Source organism: Eulemur rufifrons, chromosome 29 (genome assembly GCF_041146395.1).
Source record: "Eulemur rufifrons isolate Redbay chromosome 29, OSU_ERuf_1, whole genome shotgun sequence".
Taxonomy (NCBI): Eukaryota; Metazoa; Chordata; class Mammalia; order Primates; family Lemuridae; genus Eulemur; species Eulemur rufifrons.
Window position 1 is genome coordinate 56,172,597 of NC_091011.1, and position 23,807 is coordinate 56,196,403.

At 32.9% G+C, this 23,807-nt stretch overlaps 1 protein-coding gene across 1 annotated transcript in view; it reads left to right on the forward strand.

Moving 5' to 3' along the window:
* SEMA3C (semaphorin 3C) overlaps positions 1 to 23,807 on the forward strand; it is a 154,863-nt gene that overhangs the window by 66,596 nt on the left and 64,460 nt on the right. Inside the window, exons 2-5 of the mRNA XM_069461916.1 lie at positions 6,686 to 6,846; positions 7,948 to 8,010; positions 16,534 to 16,653; positions 23,061 to 23,151. Of these exons, the coding sequence (XP_069318017.1) occupies positions 6,686 to 6,846; positions 7,948 to 8,010; positions 16,534 to 16,653; positions 23,061 to 23,151 (435 nt within the window). The remainder of the gene's footprint in view (positions 1 to 6,685; positions 6,847 to 7,947; positions 8,011 to 16,533; positions 16,654 to 23,060; positions 23,152 to 23,807) is intronic.

The window sequence follows — 23,807 nt, forward strand, 5'->3', positions numbered from 1 at the left end:
TAGAAAAGCAAGAGGACATCTGATTAGTTCACAGATTAAGAACCGACCTTGCTTTGAATCCTGGATCTTACCTCTTCTCGTGTTTACTGTGTGACTTAGTAGTTTGCTTGAAGTTGCTGACTTTTAGTTTCTTTGTGTGTGGGACTAGATGCAGAGTATCTAGGACTTAATGCAGGGGACTAGGACTTAATGCAGAGTATTTGAATGAAAATTGCATGAAATAAGTTCATAAAGTACGTAGAACACTTGCTCCTACTGGTAAGTCCACAGGTGGCTGCCATTTGGGGCTATTGTTTTTGAGAAAGTGTGATTTTAATAGCATGCCTTCTGATCTCTGTTTACGTTAGGAATCCAGAGCTGTAGCTTCAGTCTGCTGAAGGTTTCACAGCTCTTGTCTTTGCCTGCTTTTTCTAAAGGGACAGGTGAAGTTCAGTTTCTAACCCAGTTTCGAAACAATGAGCCTCAGGGAGACAATGGGTCATTGGACCCCACTCTACTTAAAATTCTTCTGAGATAAGACATTCAGGAAAGGAAATTATCCTGTCAGTAGCAATATCTCTGAAGTAAAAGGTATCCTAAGGATTTACTTTGAAATCTGTAGACATGCATTCTGCCTGAGGCAGATCTGAGGTTTATGACGGGGAGAATGGCATAATGGGCTAGTCAGACAGAATCACAGAATGGAAAGGAAGCCTTGAAATGGTCATAAGAGCATGGTATCTTCATATTTGCATCCGCTTATTTGAGCAAAGTATCTAGCCTGCTGTGATCAAAGCCTAAATATGTATTGAATAAATTAATAATACATCATGAACTTTAAATTAATGAGTAGTTATTTCATATGCTCCTAATAGAAAGACTTCTGGGAATTGATTTTAAATCATGTAATCTTTCACCTATTTTTGAATTTCATTAAAGACCAAAGATAATGTAGTATTCTGAACGAATGAGTCCCCCCGTTGGGTAGTTTAATAGGTGTGCAGTCGGCCCTCCATATCTGTGGGTTCCACATCCATGGATTCAACTAACCACTGATCAAAAATATTCTCAAAAAAAAAAACAATAGTACTACAATAAAAAAATACAGTTTTAAAAGCAATAAAGTATAACAACTATTTATATAGCAATTACATTGTATTAGGTGTTATAAGTAATCTAGAGGTGATTTAAAATATGTCTATGTGTATAGGTTTTATGCAAATACTATGCTATTTTATATAAGGGATTGAGTATATGTAGATTTTGGCATTTATTGGATGGGGGTCCTGGAACCAAACACCCATGGATACCAAGGGATGACCATATATAATATTATTCATAAAAGTAAACCCTAAACTCTCTCCACTTTCCATCAAGATCACATTTCTGAGCACATGAATGAGATGAATTAGATTCTTAATGGCGTAGTTACCTCAGAAATGTCAAGATCATTGACTGGCTTAACAGAGAACGAAGGTTAGTTCTTACGTGGTTAGGAAAAGAGGGTTACTGACAGATATATTAAACTAAGTTGTGATTGTAATTGTTATAACAATGTATTGACTATATTCAGGTAGATCCAGAAGCTTATATTTCTAAGATTTATATTTTGGAGAAACCTATTTTTCTTCCAGCTTGAGTTACATTCTCAAGGCTCACAGTTGCTTCCATTACAAAGAAAAGTTTATGTGAATACATGAATTTTAGGTAAGGATATTGTACTGCATATTTTCCCTCAGGGAACATTGGCATAGAAGACATTACAGTACTTTTCCATCAAAGAGCTCTACAATAATGTGGATTCTAGGATAGCAGCATGGAGCATTTTTTGTTAAATGTTCTTTCCCAGGAGATTTTCCCAGGGACTAGGAGACCTATCTGGCCTTTGTGGAGCCACTGCATTTTCTAATACTACATAATCTCAGTCAAAGTCTCTTCTCAATTAGTTGAGCATGTCCTGAGAAACAAAACAACTAGCTGTACCTTTTAGGCTTTAAAAAGCATGGTAGCATTATTAAGATTTAAAGAATTGTAGGACAGTGCCATTCTTTGACCTGTTTACATGATGGACTAGAAATTATGACCTTTCTTGTCTCACTGTAGCCAAATCATTAAATCAGTCATTTTCTATAACTGTGGCCAAATCATTGAAATAAGTTGGATCTGCATTAAACCAAAATGATGGATTACTGAGTCATTCTTTTTATAGATAAAATTATTATTGCTTTGAACTCATCTCTTTATTCTTAAAAAAAAACAAAAAAAAACAAACAATGTTTGTTTTGCTTTTTTCCCCAACCCCCAAAGTTCAATTAGGTCTGCTAATAGCAATTTAAATAGCAATTTAACAAAATAGCCTAGGCTTTTATCACAAGGGCGCTTCTAAAGTAAATCTTCCTTGGTTAACAGCTGTCAACTGTCAGTGAGTTACAGGTAATTAGATTTGAAGATGCTTTTTGGCTCAGAAAAATAGATAAAAATCCTTGGACCAAACAGGCCTTAAGTTGATGTGGTTATTGTTCCCTCTGGTGTTTGAATTAATTCAAGAAATAGATTATTTTGTAATGAAACAGGTAAAGAGGAGAACTACAGTTGTTTGTTACTAGCAAACAAAATTTAGTTGAGTCTATTTTCCCAGATAAAATCACATTCTTGGTTTTATTTCAAAATATATTAGGAAAAGAAGGGGAAAAGAAAAAAATGACTATTTTGAAAAAATATCTAAACAAACCATGGTAGAAAGGGTGAGAAAGCTATAGTTGGGAGCTATGAACACTGAAAAGATGTATCAGTCAGCATGGATTTCTATAACAGAAAAAGAAAACCTCAATTAAAGGTGCCTAAAAAATGCAAGGATTTTTTATTTATCTCATATAACAGAGAAGCATCCAGTAATAGCGTAGTACCAGGATTAGTTCAGTGGCACAATGATTTCTTAAAAGACCCAGATTTTTTTTCTACATTTTTTCATGCCATTCTCAGCTAGCCACTATCTTAGCAGATGCAATTTTGCCAGTATCATATAGTCACATACCAATATCCAGAGGCAGAAAAAGAAATCGGCACTTTTTTACACCAGTTTTCAATATCCAAGTAGTCTCTTTAGCCCAACAGAAGACTTCCCTTTAAATTTTCACTGGGCAGAATTGTTCACATGGCCACATTTAAACCACTCACTGGTCAGAGGAATGGGACCACTATGGTTGGCATAGAGTGGTTTTGCCAAGGAAGAAGAAAAGGATGGTATGTATCTATAAGGTAGACAATCACCAGTGTCTCCTGCCTAGAGGAACGTACATGGATCCTATACTGTGTACTGGTGGAACATTCTTTGAGTTGTATATTATTATTACCAATTTACAGATGAGGAAATTGAAACTTGGAGAAATGAGTTGGCTTTCCCAACATAATATACTTGTAAGTGATGAAACTGACATTTCAAAGCAGAACTGACCGCAATTCAGTACTGTCTTCACAATGTCAGACTGTAACCTATGCATCATGAATCACCTTCACTTTCAATTCTAGGGTTCCCTTTTTGTATCTGACAACCGATGCATCTCTATTCTTTGCTTTTCACTTTAGATATACTCTTCCTCAGAAATTATATCTACTCTCAGAGCTTCACATAATAATCCATGAGAAGAATTGGAAATCTCTCCCTGCATATTTGATATTTCCAATGACAAGTTTAGATTAGTTACTTAATTTTACATGCTTGTGGGACATTTCTACTTTGATTTGAATTTAATCAGTCAACACCTGAGTAATCTCTCTACTAAAGAAATCTCCCTTTTGTTTCTCCCAAAAGTTCTCATTTTTCCTATTCTTAGCTTACAACTTTGGGGGAAATTCACATCTTTCCTTTACCGCAAGCCTACACTCATATAAAGTCTTTTGAAATTCTTAAAAGTGTTTCCCACATCAACTCTTGCTTTCCATTTCTAGCATACCATGTGTTCATCAATATATCTTGACTAGAATAATGTCTCTTAGTCTTCCAGTTCATGCACTCCAAAATTATCCTGCATATTTAAACAATTTTTTTAAAGTGCCTCATTTTATTATTGTGTTCTCCTGCTTCAATAATTTGAGTAGATTCTGCATGTGAAAAATTAAATAGTGAATGTATTAATATTAAATACAAATCAAGCATGCTACTCCTCCATTGTTTTCTTCCTGTGTAAAGAATTGTTCTGACTTTCCTGGCTGAAGATTGATGTCTTGCCCTTACGCATAATAGGTAACCATGTAATCCACGTCACTGTAGCTCAGATACTCTTTTAAACCCTTTATGTTTATTATTAGTTTAAAGTGTACAGCCACCCAGTGATGTAGGTAACATTATTATTCTGACTTTTCAGATGAGAACACTGGAGTTCAGAGAGATAAAGGTACTTGCCAAGTACCTCTAGAAATGAAATGGCAGAGCCAGGATTTTGACTCCAGTGATTGAGCCCCAGAGGCCATGAACTCAATCATATTTTACTGCTTCAGCCTACATATTTCATTGTACAGTTATTTATTCAAGAGGCGTTTGCTGAACGTCTATTCTGTAGCCAAAGCTACACCTTACTACTGAAGTTTTACAGAAACTTGCACAACCATGAATCACATCCCTGAGATGAAAAGCAAGCTTTATAAAGCACCTGGACTTAGACAAAATTAAGGCAGTCTGTGTCTTTTCCAACCTTTGAATGACACTTGCTCTGACTTGCTATATTCTCTCCCATGTTCTCAGGTCTTATTTTTTCTTTTCCCCACCCTCATGTTAGCCCTAACCTCTGGTCTAGCGTGGGCTGATTTTTTTCCTGAGTGACATACCTCTCCTCTTTTTTGTTCTTCTTATGAAGGAAGCTATTCCAATTTCTGGGTCAGTGGCATCACCTGCTAAATGTGTCCCCTCTGTGATACCTAGTTGTGCTCAGTAACTGATAGGTCAGCTTGGTGCACCATACCAGGCACCCGAAATCCCCTGTTTCCAAAGATCTATGACTTTGTCTCTTGTTGTCAATGATCTGTCTTTTGTTTTTGTATGTTGTCATGATTTTACTTTTCAAGATGCTTCTGAAATATTTTTTCTAACTTCTTGATTGTTTCTTCCACATAAACAATCCTGTACTTCACTATTGTGATGTGCACAGTATATCTGAGACTACGCTTTAAGATTATGTGTTAATAATTTTATGGATTGAGGTCCCTAAATTGAAGTAGGAAAACATATATCCATTTTACCTAAATTTGTACCTTTTTTATAAATAATGATCCAAACTTAATACTAATATAATAGTAATAATTGAAGTTTATTGAATAATTTCTTTCATTCATTTCAAATATTTACATGTATCAATTAAATTGATTTCCACAAGAAATCTCGGTAGAAGATACTATTATTGTTGCTTTTTACAAATGGGAAAATTAAGACACGGAGAGGTTAAGTAACTTGCTAAATATCATGGGATTTTTGGCACCAGAGCCTGCTTTCATAATCACTATGCTACTTCCATGGCATTTTCAGATTATTGGCTAAAACTATTTGAGGAATTTTATAGCAGACATTCTGAACTGGTGTGCCCAAAAAACAGGTCAAAAAAAATTTGTGACTTCTCTGTCTTTTCATATGGGATATGGCCTAAGTATTCATAGAATTTAGTTCATGGCTTCATATAAGAATTCTTATCATTTTTATTTTGGATTAAGTCAAACTACAACCCCATCACAATTTCTAAAAGTGTCTTTTTGATTCAATAACTACAATTTTTGAAATATTAATAGTTCATCATTATGGCAGTAATTCCAAAAAGCAGTGTCTTTAATATAGTTTGTCTCTCTTAAGATTACAGTTGAAAGAACAAAGAAATCCTGAACCATTTGGATTAAAAAGTCTAAAACTGTACTGTTTAAAAGGACCATTTTGACTGGAGAGTGAATTGAATCTACTATACTGATTATTGACTGTTTTTCTTGTCATGATACATTCATTGTCTTCAAAGGTCATCTATATAGGCACATATTTGATGTAAAAGAAGTTAAATGAGTATGAATCACTGATCATTGAGGATACTTAAAATTTTTAAATTCAGTTATCTGAAAATTCATATTTTTCCTTTTGATATATGCATAGGCATATTGGCATTTAGATGACATTGCTTCCTGAATGAGATGTCATGAAAAAAAGTAGATCTATTTTTCAAGTAATTATAGAAAAATACATTAGACTAATTAGAAGTATGTTGAAGAAATAAGGCAAATATTTAGAGAAGGAAATAACAGATCTAAAATGATGAATGTATTGAGTCCAAGAATAAAACATTAATAGAGGATCAGAAGACATTCACACTGCTATTGGTTCTATTTTCTGTTCAGTTTGCTCACTGAATGTATTTCTTTGGTTTATGTATTTTAAATAGTTTTGAGCTTATGACATCCAGCAATAAAACACAATTGAGATTATTGCGAATGTGACTAATTTTGTAATCACCTAGTATTACCATAAACTGTAACATAGTTATTGATTTATGTTTTATTTCAGCATAAAGGGAATAAGTAAAAATATCCCTTACTCTATTTTAAAATTAACTTATTGCTATAGGAGGAAAATGTATCCTGACTTTGTTGGCAAGTATTCCTGTTAGATTTTTTGTTAAAATAATAGAATTATAGAAGAAAGATATTCTGTTTACACTTGTGCTGTTCACTCTTTCAGAGCTTCGAGAAACGAAGACCTCCGAATACTTCAGCCTATCACACCACCCTTTAGACTACAGGATTTTATTAATGGATGAAGATCAGGATCGAATATATGTGGGCAGCAAAGATCACATTCTTTCCTTGAATATTAACAATATAAGTCAAGAACCTTTGAGTGTAAGTCTATCATTTTCATGAGGGAAATATTGACCTTCTAGGAGACTTTTTCTTTAAAAATTTCAAATACAATGAAAAACAATTTGTATTTTATTAGAACAATAGGAAATACCGGTCCCATATCAATAAATAGTTGGAAGTAAGTGCTTATTTCATGGGCTGAAAATATATTACATTTAATCTTCCTTGTCAAGTTTCATAGTTTTTAACAGTCCAAAACCTGGACTTAAATGAGAAAATACTTCCCATGTATACCTATATAAAAAGGGGAAAAGAGCATGGAGTATAGCATGAAATAATGGTCAGATCAAAGGAGGACCTACCTTGTCATCTGTATATAACCCATGGAGGGCCTGAAGGGAACACAGCTATTAAGTGCACTGTTATTAGGACAAATGTGGCCTACGTTTATCATTCCATTTTACAACAAGGAAATAAAATTAAACTTTATTGGAGTAAAGAAATAAAAATAGATTAATTATCAATTTATTACAGCAAGGAGACTTCTACGTTTACTATGTTAACATGGGCAATGGGCTGACAACTAAAAAAAGTAATTATTACTGCTGGGCCTGCCCCAGGTCTACAATGACTTAGAATGCTAGCACAGTGTTTCAGAGAGGGAAGCTCTTGGATTTTAACCAAGTTATTTTAGCTGTTGAAGTACCTAGGGCCCCACCTTAAGTAAATCTACCAGTCTGGCGGTAGTTTACCAAAAATAATATTAAACTTAAATAGTAATGTAAATTCATTGTGACATAAGCACTTAGGAAAAGTGTACCATAAGTCAAAAGGAGTGAGATATGCATTATGTTGTACACATTTATATTAATAATGACCTTATTTTAATGTATAAATAGTAAATGTGCACACATTATTGAAAGACTTTTATTAAAGGAAAAACTCATAAGAGAAATAAAATGATAATTGTTCTAATAAAATGAGACTCTTTAACAACTTGAGTTCATGAAACAAAAAGAATTTTAAAATATAAATATAGAAATACCTTAAAGAAATCTGTTAGCAAAAAGTAAATGAAGAGCACTGAGCTGTCATATGTCCAAGTGAGATTATGCAACCTTTATTTTTCTTTCGGAGCAGGTTTTCTGGCCAGCATCTACAATCAAAGTTGAAGAATGCAAAATGGCTGGCAAAGATCCCACAGTAAGTGTTTAAAAAATAAAACACACACACACAAACTTAAATATTTGGTCTTTGAATCCATGCACTTTGAGTAATGCCAGGAGTGAGACAAAGGTGTTGGTGTTTTAAATCCTCAGCTGGACACATGCTAAAAATGTAAATGCAAGGAGATTGGAACTTTCACACTATCTGTAATTTGGAATTCCTGAGCGAGTAAAAATTTCCTGCCTTGCTTTCATTATTTAACACAGACATGTTACATGATGGATTTCAGTAATAACCTCTGTTCCAAGTGGATACAACCTGCAAAATTTTCAGCAGGCTGCTGAAATAATGATAATGCAAGTGTCTGGAGCAGCTCCCAGATACTGTGTGGGCTTTTTAAAGAGAAATTCTAGGCAAAAGGATAGTGGTTAGCCAGCACATTCCAGAGATATAAGTCACCAGAGATGAATGATACTTTTGTTATTTAAAATTAACCACAAAATCAATAATCAAGGCAGATGTAAGTATCAATAAATGTTCAGTGTGCACCGTTGTGCAAATTGTATTCCCATAGGTGGGATTCAATATATACGGTCAAGGAAGAAACCTATAATGATTTCTAGAAAAGGACTTGCTGAAACTGACACAATAAACTATTCTTGAATATTATAAGAGAAATGCAGGGAGCAAATCTTTAATGGGCACAAACCGTGTAATGTTTATAATGAAGCATATAATGAAGCATCATTTTACCTTTTTGCCTCAAATCATGAAAAATAATATAATGGAACCAAGTATCAAAATCACCTATTCCTTCACAAATAATTTGATAAAGAGTTTTCTTTATTCAGTCATTCATTCTTTGAATTATTCACTCAATAAACACTGATTGAGCACCTATTATATATCTGGCGTAGTTGGCTGAAGACATAATTTGTGTAAAAACAGACACAGTTCTGCCTCTAATCAACTTTTCTGTCTTGTTGGAAAAGTCAACCTTAATCAAATGAGCGTGAAAGTACATGTTAATTCTGGAATGAGACAGAAATATGGTGATTAGGTAGACAAACTAGTAAATGTACACACATACATACATTTGGTTTGAGATCATAACAAACATTAATAATAGCACGACTGCTCAACTTAGTGTCAAAAAATGTTGACTAGGCACGCACTTTGCAGTAGAGTCCAGAGACGCTGATTTCAGGAATACAGATTGTGTATTAAGCTTTGGTAGTAAGTGTTTCTGAGATTCATCAGATTAGGCCAAACATGGGGGAAACACTAATCCATGTGGAAGGTGGAAATGTGGAAATGAAACTTTTATTTTCATTGACTCTTAACAGTCTCAGGTGTAAAGTTCCAAAAAGTCTGACTCAAGGCAGGGCCATGGAAGACTCTAGAATGGAGGATCTCTGGGTCTCACTGGAGGGTTCTTGGCCATAGAGATCACCAAGAGTGACTCAACTCTGGGTCTCATTTTTTCAGTTTATAATTCATCCAATAAGGGGAACTGGAAGTGGGCAGAAGAAAATTGCAGGGGCATATTTGCTATCCAAGGGATCCACTGGACTACAATCTAGAGGGAAAAATCCAGAAAAATGTAGAAGAAACTTCCAGGAAACCAACAGTACAATGAAGTATAAGGTTGTAGGAATGATGTTATGGCCACTGAAGCTATTGTTTCAATAATTGCATAGGAATTAAAACTATTTTCTTCCATGCTGTAATACAGAGATATTTTCGATTGATGTGTATCTGATCATGTCTTGCTTTTTGCCACGATAACATCCTGTGGCTATAATTTGTGAATTTGATTATCCTTTGTTTAAAAAGATTTGCATTTTCCTTTCTTACGAACTGCTGCAGGCAGAATGTGTAGAATTTAGATACCTTTGTACATTCTATTTCTAAAAGATTGCTTTTGACTTTCTGGAAAATCTTTGCCAAGTCATTTGGTTCTTGCTCTCTTTGATAAAATAGAAACCCTCTGTCTTTTGCTTTCTGATCATTAAAAGTTATTGGATAAAATCCTCAATACCTGCTTACATTTTCCCATAGTTTTACCATGCTGTAATATCATTTGTGGTTATCTTTAAATTCTGCTACATGGCCAGTTGCTATACATAAGGGAAATAACTAGTGGAGGGCACTGTTATACATATTTTTAGGACTCAGCTGGAAAGATTTTGTTTGTCCATACAACATTGTTGTTGAGTCTTGGGAAATAATAAACTATTTTTTTCAAATAAATGTTCTGTCTGTGCAAGAGAAGAGAATGATAAACCTTATAAGTGAGACATTTACAGAGAAATGTCCTTTAATTAAGCCACAGGGCAAAAAAAAAGACCAGTAGTAGAAAAATATTGTGTAATAGATCTTTGGAAGATCTACTGAACAAACTATTTTTATTACACTTCTCAATGAAATCACGTATTTAAGAATTTCTTAAGGCTATTATAATAAATGTCATCTAATAACTTAATATTTCATTTTTAAAACAAAGGAATTGAACATTTTAATTTGCACAAGTTATCTATTGTGAATAAACTGGAGGTGAATAAGATGGAGTTCCTACATTCAAGAGTCTGTACAATATACTAAAATTGATGAGCTATATATGCAATAATTAGCAAATAATCATGCCCGACATTTAATAGTACAGTGCAGGCACTGGTCTAAGTGCTTTATTTTTATCCTTATAACAATGCTACAGGGTAGACATTATTGTCACGATTCATATTTTTATGATAAAGAAACTGAATCACTGAGAATGAGCAACTTACTCAAGCAGCACTACTTGGAAATGGGATGATCTGTTTTTGACTCAGGCATATATCTTGCACCCTTACCCATTAAACATGCTCTCTCTCCAGGGAGAAAACAGCACATGCTAAGGATACATGCAAAAGATAGAGAAAAGTATAGTGCAGTTGGGATATTTAAGGAAGGTTTGATAGATTTGGTGGCAATCAAATTAGAGTTTCTGTTAATCCTTCCCCTTATTTTGTTTCAATGATACTGAAATTCCAATAAGCCATACTCTTCCTCTTCCAGCCTTTTGTATATGCTACATGTGATTCTCTTCTCCCTCAATTATCTTCCCATCTTTTCAGCCTGGGAAATATCTACTTACCCTTTCAGACCACCGTGCATATGTCACCTCCCTGGAGGGTCTACTCAACCCACCCAGGACTGGGCTAGTTGCCCCTCTTTGTATGTAGACCTGCCACACTCTAGCACTCTCTTCTTTGCAGTTTTTACTTGTAAGTCTCCCCTTACTGATCGGAAATACTGTTTGGTAAATGTCATTATCCACAGTGTCCAGATCTGCATCTAGGTACTTCATACAATTTAAGCAAGATCTGAATAAACAGGGATGGAAGCAAGCAAACGTGGGAATCTGTTCCCAGTGTTGAGACACAGTACATGATGAGCATAGTAATGCTTTTAGATTAATACTGTTTGTAGCAAATTCTTTCTACATATATTTTAGAAGTACATTTTTGTTAAAGTTCTCTGCTTTTAGATATATTACTCACCTTCTAAGCAAAACATAAAGCGGCAACAATTAAAATCTCTATTGTAACAACTGAAAGCAAAAATTAAACAGAATCAAGCATCCCTTAATCCTTCAGAGTTTTTGGTTATATCAAATTTTAATTGAGGTTATTAAAAAGATAACAATTATATGAAGGAATTTTAATATAATTTAAAATTTGATCCTAATTAATAATATATCATAATTCTGTAATAAACTAATGTTTATAAAGAAAATAAATTATTATGGTAGGAATGTAGCTAAATTTCTGCCTCAGCTAAAGAGAGTATAACCTACTTCCCATCTCACTCTCTGGCCCTACATACTCACATTCCTACATGCTCCATTTATTTCTAAATGTTAATATGTTATTCATACTCTAAATAAATTGAGCTTAAACAATAGCACATGCTGTCAAACATATCCAATAAGATAGGGCTTAATGAATGAACTATGTAAATACCACAGGAGACTGAAGAAATATTAAGCAAGATTATATATATTTAGACATATGTACATTACATGCACACAGTGTCAAACTTGATTTATTAATTGTGGAATATCAGTTTCCCAGTTTCTGTGACCAGAAGATCTGAAACTCCTGAAAAATATATTTTCTTTAGAAATAACTTCATCAAAACTCCTTGATTTACTCCCTAGACCAAAGAAGTGTAGACCAAGAAGAAAAAAATAAGAGATATATTTCATTGCACCCTATGGACCATGAAGAGTCAATATTTTTAAAGGTCTGTTTACCTCTGATACAGGATATATTTCTAAAACATCTATTTTTATATTATAAAACTAATATATTTTCAATACAGAAATCTTTGAATGCCTAGACAAGCACATGGAAAGCAACAGAAAATAAATCATGTCTTCTTAGCTCTTTAACCTTGGAGACCTAAACTCTCTGTGTCTTGGTCTCCTTATCTGTGAAATGTGCTAATTCATTGCACCTACCATATTGGGCTGTTAAGAGGATTAATGAGTTAATATTTGCAGTGTGCTTAGAGTAGTACATAGTACACAGTAAATACTATATCACTGTTAAATAAAATATATTACACTACTGAAACATAATCACTCCTAACAATTTAAGATATATTCTTTCAGCATTTTATCATATAGACATACATGTGTATATAAAATAAATGATATTATATTCTGCTTAATGTTAGAGCCTTATATTTCTTTAGCATTGTACCAGGAAATAGTTTCGAATGCGAATTAAATAATGAAAAGAAACCATCCCTAGTATTTATGTCCACTGAAGTCTCTAAGGCTTTATTCATTCTCCAGACCTTCTGTGGATTTCTACTATGGTTGGACCTGTACTAAGCTCTGTGCAGGACAGATGTCCTGTTTACTTCACAGGGTTTATACAGACAATATAGGTCAAAAATGCAAGTTAAAGAATCTAATGTCTAACTGTTGGATGTGTTTATTATGTGCCAGATACTGTTTCAACTGCTTAATAATATATTATTCACAACAAATATTATCATCATAAATTTACAATTACAAAGATTGAAGCACAGAGAAGCTAAGTAATTTGGCTTAAGTTTTAACAGCTAGTAAAAGATGAAGCCAAGGTTTCAACCCATGTTGTCTGACTCTGAGATCTGCATCCTTGAAATCTACTCTGTCCTCTCTGCAGAACTCTCTACTGCCCTTCTGAAGACTGTGGCAAGATGACATACCAACTCTAAGTGCCTCTGTAGTTCCATCACACAGTAATCCTCCCCTCCAAGCACTATTCCCCAAGTAAATCCTGCACTCTGATGCGTCTGTGTTTAGTTTATGTTGTTTTGTTATTGAAAAGTTCTATCCTTATGTTTTTGCCTGTCAGAATCTCTAGATTATTCTGCAAGACCCAGATTAAGTAATACCTCCTCTCAAACCTTCACACCCAATTCAGCATTAATTATTCTTTACGGCACATTTTATAAAATATAGCCCTATTGAAGCATCTATCACACCTGATATATTACAGCCTTCTTTCAGGTTGTAAGCAGGAATTGAGTCTATTCATTCGAGTGCTGCTAGCACCACATTCAGTGCCTTGCCTAGAATGAGCTTGGTAAATATTTGCAAGGGGGAATTGATACCATTGCAATGGTCTAGGTCAGAAATAACGTGGACAAGAAACAAAGGCAGTACAATGGAAGTGGAATGGACCTAGATAATGATTTCCAATAATAAACTCAACTGATTTGTTTTTCCTTTTGTGTTCGTGTGTGTGTGGAGGGCTGGGGAGCACACTGAGTATGAGGCAGTGTGGGAAACAGTTCATTGCTAATCAAAATCCTATAGAAAAGTTGCTTGGTGGACAGAGGCCATGGTTCAAGTCCCAGCTCAGTTACTTTTTAAACCTAGAACCTCTCTGGGACTCAATTTCCTCATCACTAAAATGGAATACTAATAAATTAAGCCTTGTGAGAATTAAGGCAATCCACATGAAAGGGTTAAGATGTCTATAAATATTAGTAAACGTTATAAAAACTGTAAAAAGTTTTATAAATATTAACTGTTACAAAAACAACCATGGATTCTTCACCCAATGATAAATTATAAAGTAGCGAGCTAAAAGCTCAGGATTCAATGTGTTTGCAAATCTGCTTTTCTGCCTAGATGACCTTGGGCAAGTTAATTCAAAAAGTTCTAAGCTTTATTTTTATAAAAATGGGCTGAGGAATTGAAAAAATTGACTTAAGACATGTAAAGCACCTAAGTAGCATGTACTAAATGTTAAGTAGATGTTAGCTGCAAAAGTGAAAATCAAACCTTCTAGGAGATTAAAAAAAATAAAATGTATAAAATGATTCTTTCAATGTTTAGCACATAATAAATTCTCAATAAATATTGGCCATAATATGTAGACAGATATATAAATAGATATAAACATATACATTAAATGAGTATAATTAGTATTTGAAATATAAAAGAGACACTATTGACTTCTTTCTTTTTGCCAATACCTGTAATTCATGAAAGTAAATTGACTGTCTACAAAAGCCAAGATGAGATTCATACAACTTATTATTAATAGAATGGGATTGAATTCAAGTCTTCTGGGAAAATATTATATACAGAATTCCTAAATTCCAGAATGACTAAACTTGAATGTCAAAAAAATAAGCATAGGTCTCATTGCTCACAGATTCCTTTAACATAGACTTATTATATACACACCATATTTCATCTATGCTTTTTCTCCAGAAACATGTTATCATCTGTAGTTATGTAATCAATTTCCAGGTACTCTATAAACAGGTGTCAAGATACAAGGGCACTGTATATTTAACAAAAATCCTTAATGTCTTAAACTAAAAATAAAGTGTATAGTCTGGTCTAGGAGGATTAATTTCTTTGACAGTAGAGTTAGAGATTGATTATTTGATAAAATATGTCACAGAAACATCTGTATAAAATTACTATGTATGGAAAGAAGCATATATTTGCTGGCAAGTAATAATGAATATAAAAGAAGAAAGTGATGGAAAGATATAAAATAATATTTACTTTAAATTTAACTTGTATTTTAGCACAGTTTGTTTTATTTTAGTTTCCAATAATATAACTAATAGATGTGGGTTATAAAAAAATAGGAACATACATGGTACCTAGAAGAGGAAAAAAAAAGCAATATATGTTATCTGACCACCCAGGGAAAAATGACCAACTTTTGATATATTTCTTTATAGACTCTCATGGAAATGCTCTGTCTCTAATTATAAAATCATTTTAATAACTTTCTTTGAGAGAAAAATGAATTTGTGACAGGAAAAGAATTCAATCTTAGGCTTGATTAATTTATAATCAGAAAAGGATAGTGAGCCTAGCAAATGTGGAACATTCAGTGATTAATTCCGTCACACAGATCTGCATTTGGTACTGACCATGTTTATACACTCCTGCAAGGTCACAGTCAACGTAAAATTACAACAATTATTTTTTGTTTCATCATGTGAATAAATGACAGACTTGCTTTTAGTTAAACTGGGACCGGGTGAGAAAGGAGGTTCTGAGGAAAAAGAAAGGAATATTTTAGGGGATCAAGAACAAAAAAAATAATTATATCATTTTTCGTTATAAACAATAGTTGTGCTGGCATTTTGTTTAAGGTTAGTTTTATTTGCCAGTTGTTCAAGCCAGTGGTGTTTGTCATGATATATGGAATTTGTATAAGCACAATTACATTCAAAACACACACATACACATATATGCATATATATATATATATGTAGTAAGAAAAACTTGTATGTCACAATTTCTAAACTTTCTCAGGTAAAGAGTATGTTTATAAAAGTTTATAAAAGTTTCAAAATATAAAAACTTATACAATATAAAAAATATTTAAATATGAGAGAGGCAGATCATTTTACTTATTATCTGAGGTGAGCTACCTTACTCCTGAAATAAATCAATGGAATAAACTATGTTGTTCTTTTATTATTGCCCCAAATATATCTCTTAACAATAATAAACAATATAGCAGAAAGGAAAATATATAGTATCACTAGATAACATTTATATTGACATATATACATTTAGAAGTATTTTCAAATGAAGCATTAGAATTAGTAAAGATTTAAACAGCAATAGCAAAAGCAGGATATATATTGTTTAATTGACCTCTACAAGGGTAGAGATTTTTCTCTGTTTTTTTCACTGAGGATATCCAGAAGAATAGAGTATAACCTGGTGTATAATAGGTAAATATTTATTGAGTAACTGTTTCTGTAATAATTTAGTGACTATTCCTGAGTCATACTTTTTCTTCAGTGGCACAAAATCTTAATATTTTATTTGGTACTTCCATAAGTTAGACAAGTATTCATTCTCAAATTACCTTTATGATGTGCACACATAGTTTCTCAAAGATATGGAATACTACATCAAAATTTATGTCACCTCATTGTTACCTGTCATACAAAATCTCAAATTAACATAGCTAGTAGAAATAGCAATAAACGTCATTGAGTTATTAACTGCATATTTACTGATTCTTTTAGCATGGCTGTGGGAACTTCGTCCGTGTAATTCAGACTTTCAACCGCACTCATTTGTATGTCTGTGGGAGTGGTGCTTTCAGCCCAGTTTGTACTTATTTGAACAGAGGGAGGAGATCAGAGGTAAGTGTAACAATTTAACATTCTTAGTTTTTATGTTAGTGTCGAAGATTTTTGAAACTGTATTTTAGAGTAAAAACTTGGGACTATCATCACTATTCATACAATATTTTCATGCCCTTTAAGTATAAAGTATATTACATTTTGTTCCTGTCTGCCAAATTACTTAAAGTATAACCTTTTTCCCTCAACTAAAAAATATATGTATATATTTATTATGCATTTATGTATGTTTTATATATATAAATATATTTTAGTTGAGGGCAACTAAGTATCATTTTAGTGCATATATTTTTAGTATATATATTTAGTGCATACTATTTTTAGTATATATTTTAATGGAAAAGCTATAAAAGATACAAGAAAGAAAAATGTTCTAATTTCATAATTACATTGAATGTAAAGTACTATTACTATTTGCTCCAAATTATAGAAATATTGTAGTATAAACTTACCTTCTCAAATATATTTTAGGTAATTTCTTATTTATCTTTCAAATTCAGTACATTTTTATGAGATATTTACCTGCATGATGTATAAAGCAGTATGCCAAGTGTCATTACTGAAAATAACTTTATATAATTAATAAATTACACTTTCATTGTAGACCAACATTGCCCTACATTAGACTATTCTAGCCTTGTTCTTACATTAGTTAAAATGATGTGGTATATTGTGATATTGTGTTTGCTAAATATTAGTCAAATATATAGCTAATGTATAGTCAAATGCATTAGCTGGTTGAACTTTACTTGTGATATTAATATTTAAGACTGTGTTTGTTATCTCCATCCATAAATGTGGACTAAGGAAACTATGTATTCAACCAAAAGAATTTTTCCTCATTCTTTTAGTCAAACATGTTTTTCTAAACATAACTAACAAATGAATTTTTCAAACTATCTTGATTTGGTTTCATTATGCAATTTAAATCCAGAAAATCTAGTTCTTAAATAATGTCTTAATTCAATTTTAGTGATTAGAATTTTGAAAAAAATTAATGTTGCTACTTATAAAACTTACATAGTTTATATTTCTTCAACAAGAATTAATCTACTTTAGTACTAATGCAATTGAACAGTGATTCTCTCCATAGTCCTTTATTATTAATTTTTTTTCAGATATGTAATTTATACATATATTTTAGATGAATTAAAAGTCATTTAAAAATAACAGTAATTATAATTTGACCCCAAATAGAGACATTTTTCAAAGGTAGTTCAAGATGCTATGAAATAGTAAAATTCTTAAAGGAAAAGTAAGGTTATGCTTCTTGGAAGAATACAGTAGGCTGCATTGAGCTTGTCATTAGAACCACATGCCTGTGATCAATTGATTAAATAAACTACTGCCTCAGACGTCTACAATCTGTCAGACACTCCCCTGAAGTCTGTGCAGTCACTGTACAGGCCAATAATAGCATAGCAGCTTTCAGCGCACAGATTTCAAATAAAATTATTTTCCTTTGTACAGATTTCCCACTATGCACTTAATTGGAATGTCTGCCCCAAAAACAATCTCCTTTGGAAAACCAGCATGGAATAAATTTTAATCACTGTGCTAATATGAACTACTTTAGTCTCACTTCAAAAGATATATTTCAAAGGGGAAGCATTTGCATTAATTAATTTAATCTCTTAAATAATATGTGACTGTCTTAAGAACCAATTTAGGCATGAACTGGTTATGATTTTTAAGCTTTATATGTTTTTGTTGATAGTGGCTGTAGTCAAAGAGTTTTACCATAACCTTATTTTATATATCTGTAGTGTAACACAATGATATAAACACAGAACTACACAGTTTTATCAAACATCTAATGTATTTATTTTCATTTAGTTTAGTATATAAGAGTGCCTACCATAAAATGACCATGTGATGCAGAAAGTTTTATTTTGAGAGAATTCTCCTTTATTGATTGATTGATTGAGACGGTCTCACTCTGTTGCCCAGCCTAGAGTGCAGTGGCATCATCATAGCTCACTGCAACCTTGAACTCCTGAACTCAAGTGATCCTCCTGCCTCAGCCTCCCAAATACCTGGGACTACAGGCACACACCACTACATCCAACTAATTTTTTTTATTTTTAGTAGAGTTGAGGTCTTATTCTTGCTCAGGCGTCTCTTGAACTCCTGACCTCAAGTGATCCTCCCACCTTGGCCTCCCAGAGAGCTAGGATTACAGGCATGAGCCACTGCACCTGGCCAAGAATTTTCCTTCTTCTTTATCACTAATATTGTATTTGTAATGACCAAGGGTAGTACTTACTGGTAACACCCTTTGTTAATATTAAGATATGGCATTTTTCATCTTTTTGAAACGAGTTTGAAAGTGTACCAGGTTAGATTGGCACCACTTTTAAATACTCAGTTTTATTTATGAGACATTACCTACAACCTTTCCTCTCACTGTCTTCATAGAACTTCATTCATTTTATGATAATATGTTATAAGCCTACTTCATATTTGGAGCATCACACACTTTCATTATATCGTATTACTCATCTAATATTTTGTGGGACTGATTCAGAGCTTTCCTGGAGCATTTCAGCGGTCCCCTTTTAAAGAGCCTAGAATCCTTGCTGTATCAAGACCTGGCCATGTTTCTTCTCTTCTATCCATTGTCTTTGCTCCCTGGCTTCTGTTCCTAGAAAAAGATAAAGCAACATGAGTATATCATGGCTTTAAACTAAGGGGGGAAAAATATTTGGTTATTTTGCAGGAATATTACCACATCTTATCTCTGGTTGATTTTTATCACATTTCTATTGCATCTATTTCAACAAGCAAATACCATTTAAACTCCTGCCCCTCATGAAGCAGATACCTTTACTGACCAAGAATATCACAGACATCCCAATTATTCTCTATGCTTTTTGAAGCAAATTAGTCACCAAACTAGTCTGTTTCAACATCTTTTTGTAGCTTTCCTCCTGTTTTGGAAGAAAAAATATGCATTTTTCCATAACAATAAAGTTCTTTGATAAATAAGCTTCATCATTGTTTCATGTCTTTATTCTCCTTCCTCTGCATTTATCTTTTTTTTTTTTCTATTTAGAAAGAGGATTTTGTTTCCTTTCCTAAAAACTGTTATCTTGACTATGTGAGTTTTGTTTTGTTTTGTTTTGTTTTCAATTTTTCTCTTTGTCATCTCTTTTACTTCATTACAAAGCTTCTCAGACTCGTTAGGAATTTCCAGCTTATATGCTCCTCTTCTCCGTGTCCTTAATAAACTGTTCTAATCTAACTTTCACTCCCACACATTAACTAAAACTGTTTGACTAGTGACCAAGATACCTCAATGACCAAATTGCCTCCTTCCTTCAGACCCCTTCTCCTAGACCAATCTATTGATATAACATTAAACTCTGTTGGTCTCACCCTCTATTTTTCAATGCCTGTATTGACATCTATGACCATGGGACATTTTCCTATGCCTTTAAAAAATTTTTTTTTCACTACCTATTCTCTTTCTTGTCCCATTATTTTCAATTATTGAGTCAATCCACAAATATTATTTATTTAATGAGAATAAAGGCAGAAACAAAATCACAATTCAACTTGTAGGCTACTTTAAAGATATTGGTCTTTCTCATATGTCATAGGAGAAGTAATTAAGACAATCTTCTGCAGAAAATGGCATGAACAGAATTGTATTGTCACGTGTGTTATGTAATAAATGATCTGGGGTGTTGCTGGAAGGGATTGGAAGAGTTGTGGGGAGATCAGTTAGATAGTTAACATAATAGGCCAAAAAAGAGATTATTGTACTCAGGTGGTGGCAATGGAGACAGGCTCAAAGTACAAAATATTATAACTGGTGTTGGTGGATTTGGACATGGAAAATATATACATATATATATATATATATATAGATGTTGACACTGTTATTTTCAGCCTCATTAATTATATAGTTGCCATGAACTGAGATGAAAAACAATGAAGAAACCATGGGGTAAAGATTATGAGCTAAATTTGGTCTATTGAGTCTGAGATGCCATTGAAGGATTCAACTAGTAATATCAAGTAGGCAGTTGAGCAGAAGGCTGAATATATAAAGATGTAGTCATTTTTTATAATAGTAAATGAAGACCAAGAAAAATGTGGATTTAATCATGCCAAGGGAGTATAGAGTGAAAACAGAAGAAAGAGGATGATTCAGACTTGAGGATCTCCTAACTTTAATGGCCAGATGGAGGAAAATCGACTTATAAATGCGACTTAAACGGCCAGAGAAGTAAGGGGTAAAAACAAGAGTATGTAGTTTCTTGGGATTAAAAATCAGTTATTTAAAAACATAAAAGAGGTGAAAATCTTGAATACCACTGAGAATCCAAGTAGGATGAGGTCCAAAAATTAAGCACCGAATTGTGTACCATGACTGTCATTAAAAATCTTACTATAAAGGTGTTTCAATAGAATAACTGAGGCTGGATGCCCAATTAAAGTAAATTGAGAAGGAAATGAAAAGTCAGAAAGCAGTGATGAGTATATATGTAGTTATTTGAGAAATGTGATTCCTAAGAAGAGTGATGTATGGGACCTGAAGGAGTTGTTTAAATGATGGTGTAAAGGATCCAGTTAATAAGATGAAAGTATATATCAAAGAAACAAAAGGGATAATGGAAAGTATATGGTACCTAAGAAGATCCTATAACATAAAATTTAAAGCATTTGTTGAAGGATTGACCTCAAAGTAAGAGAGAGAGAGAGAGTTCCTATCATACATTAGTGGAGTAGTGAAAAGTTGAAGATATCTTATTTAAGGGCTTCATTTTGCCTGTAAAGTAGTTGGCAATAATATGAGCTGAGAATAAGTTACCTCTAGAATGAATTCCTGGATGAGGATCACGCTGCAGGACCTCATCAGGCCAGATGACTGTGATTCTTTTTAAGGTCTATCATTCCGTATTGCCTTGGGGATGTCCTGCACTACTTCAAACTCAAAATAACAAAAATGAAATAGTTTTATTTTGTTCCAGGTGGCAAAAGTTCAGAATCATCTTTGCTTTCTTTATCTTTCTGAACTACAATCAATTTCTAATTGATTGCCAAGCTCTGTTGATTGTCAGTATACAAATTCTCTTCCATCTCTATAGCTCTTACCATGACCACTGAGATCATGACATGTTAGATTATTATTCCCTAATTCCTAGACTCTTGCAATAGAAAACTACCCTATTTTCCTGAATCCAGTGTCTGTTTTTATACATTCCATTCCCAGTGTTCCAAAACTCAAGATAAGGTCCTACTTCTTAGAGCAGGGTTTTGATCCTTTCATCTCCACGCTCAAAAATATTAATGGGTCCGCATTTATTTCAGAATAATTTTCAAAAAACCTTAGCTTGATAATTAAGGTCCTTTATCATCTGATACAACTTTAAAAAGGAATCATTTTTCCCTTTGGAAAATATATATATATAAGACCATGTATCTAAAGGGTGACAAAAATAAAATCTGAATTCGGTCTCTTGACTCCTAGCTATATCTGCTTTCCAAAGGGTCTTCAAGTATGTAATGCCTAAACTAAACAAATAATTATAATCATGAGGAAAACAAAAAAAATAGTGATTATATATATATGTATTTTTTTTAAATATACCAACAAAATGTCTCCCCTCGGTGAGGCTAAACTGACCCCCATATTTCAGACTGAATCTGTTGCCCCCAATCCCAAGCCTTTCCTATCCCCTTTCCATGCATATTTTTTTCTGCTAAGCCCCAAGCACTATCTAACATACTCTATATTTTACTTATTTACTTTCTGTCTTCCTCATTAGATTATAAATTACTTGAGGACAAAGATTGTTGTGTATCTTGCTTACTGTCCCCAGTGTCTAGTCAGTGTCTGGCACATAGTTGATGCTCAATAAATTTTTATTAAATAAATACACGAGAAAATGATATATTTTAAATCTAAGTTATGCATTACTTTGTTGAATCTTGTATAATGCTTTGTATAACAAACCTAAGTGGTAACAGGGTATTTTATTTTTTTTAAAGTCTTAATTATTATGAAAATATTGTAGTCTTTATAGAGATTGTTTCTCTGTGCACAGGTTTTTGTTTTTTTGGTTTTTTTTTTTCTTTTGGCTCATTTCAACACATCTATTTGGGATTTATAACGATATCTTTGATTTTCAAGTGATTTTTGCTTATGTTGATTTGAGGAGAACTTGGATCAGCTCGATAGGGAATGTAATAGAATGAGTCCTGTCCCTGCTGAGGTTATTATAATTACAAATGGATTCTCCTTATAGGTCAAGTAAGTCTTAACATAGTAAATTGGGAAGGCATACACAACCAAGTAGAAAGCATATTAATTTCAATGATGCTTCATTTTACTAAAGAACAATTGGTTTTCTAAATAAGTAATTATTACTACGTTTTCAATTTTATCTGCAATAAAGGACCAAGTTTTTGTGATTGACTCCAAGTGCGAATCTGGAAAAGGACGCTGCTCTTTCAACCCCAATGTGAACACAGTGTCTGTTATGATCAGTAAGTAGAAAATGAAAGAAGTAGGAGTAAATCTAAAATAACAAAGACAATTAACATATGATATGCCCATTTTGGATGGTTGCATGTGTGATAAAGTATATGAGTAAAATGAAAGGAAGAACAATGTCAGTTGAGAAATCGAGAGTTTAATTTCTCGTTTCCAAGAGTATGATTAAATGATGAGCATGTATCTTCTCATCTATATAAGATAATTTTGTCATTCCTAGAGCAAGCCAAGAATTTTTTTAAAAAGTGTAAATATGTATACATATAATTATATATATTATAAAGTAGCTTTCAATGTTTTCTGTAATTGTATTCCTAGTATTAAGTTCGCCCATGAGGAAAATCATGTTTTAGTACATTTTTGGACTTTATTTCATTATTATTTTTAGTGATTTTTCATTAAATAATTGTACATATTTATAAGGTAAGATGTGATGTTTTGATCTATGTATACATTATAGAAAATTCAATCAGTATAATTAACATGGTCATCACCTCATCAACTTACCATTTTTTTGTGATGAAAACGTTAAAATCTATTGTTTTAGCAATTTTGAAAGAAAAATTCATTGTTTTTAACTGTGGTCACTGTGCAGTGAAATAGATCACTAGAATTTATTCGTCTAGTCTAACTGAAACTTTGTACTCTT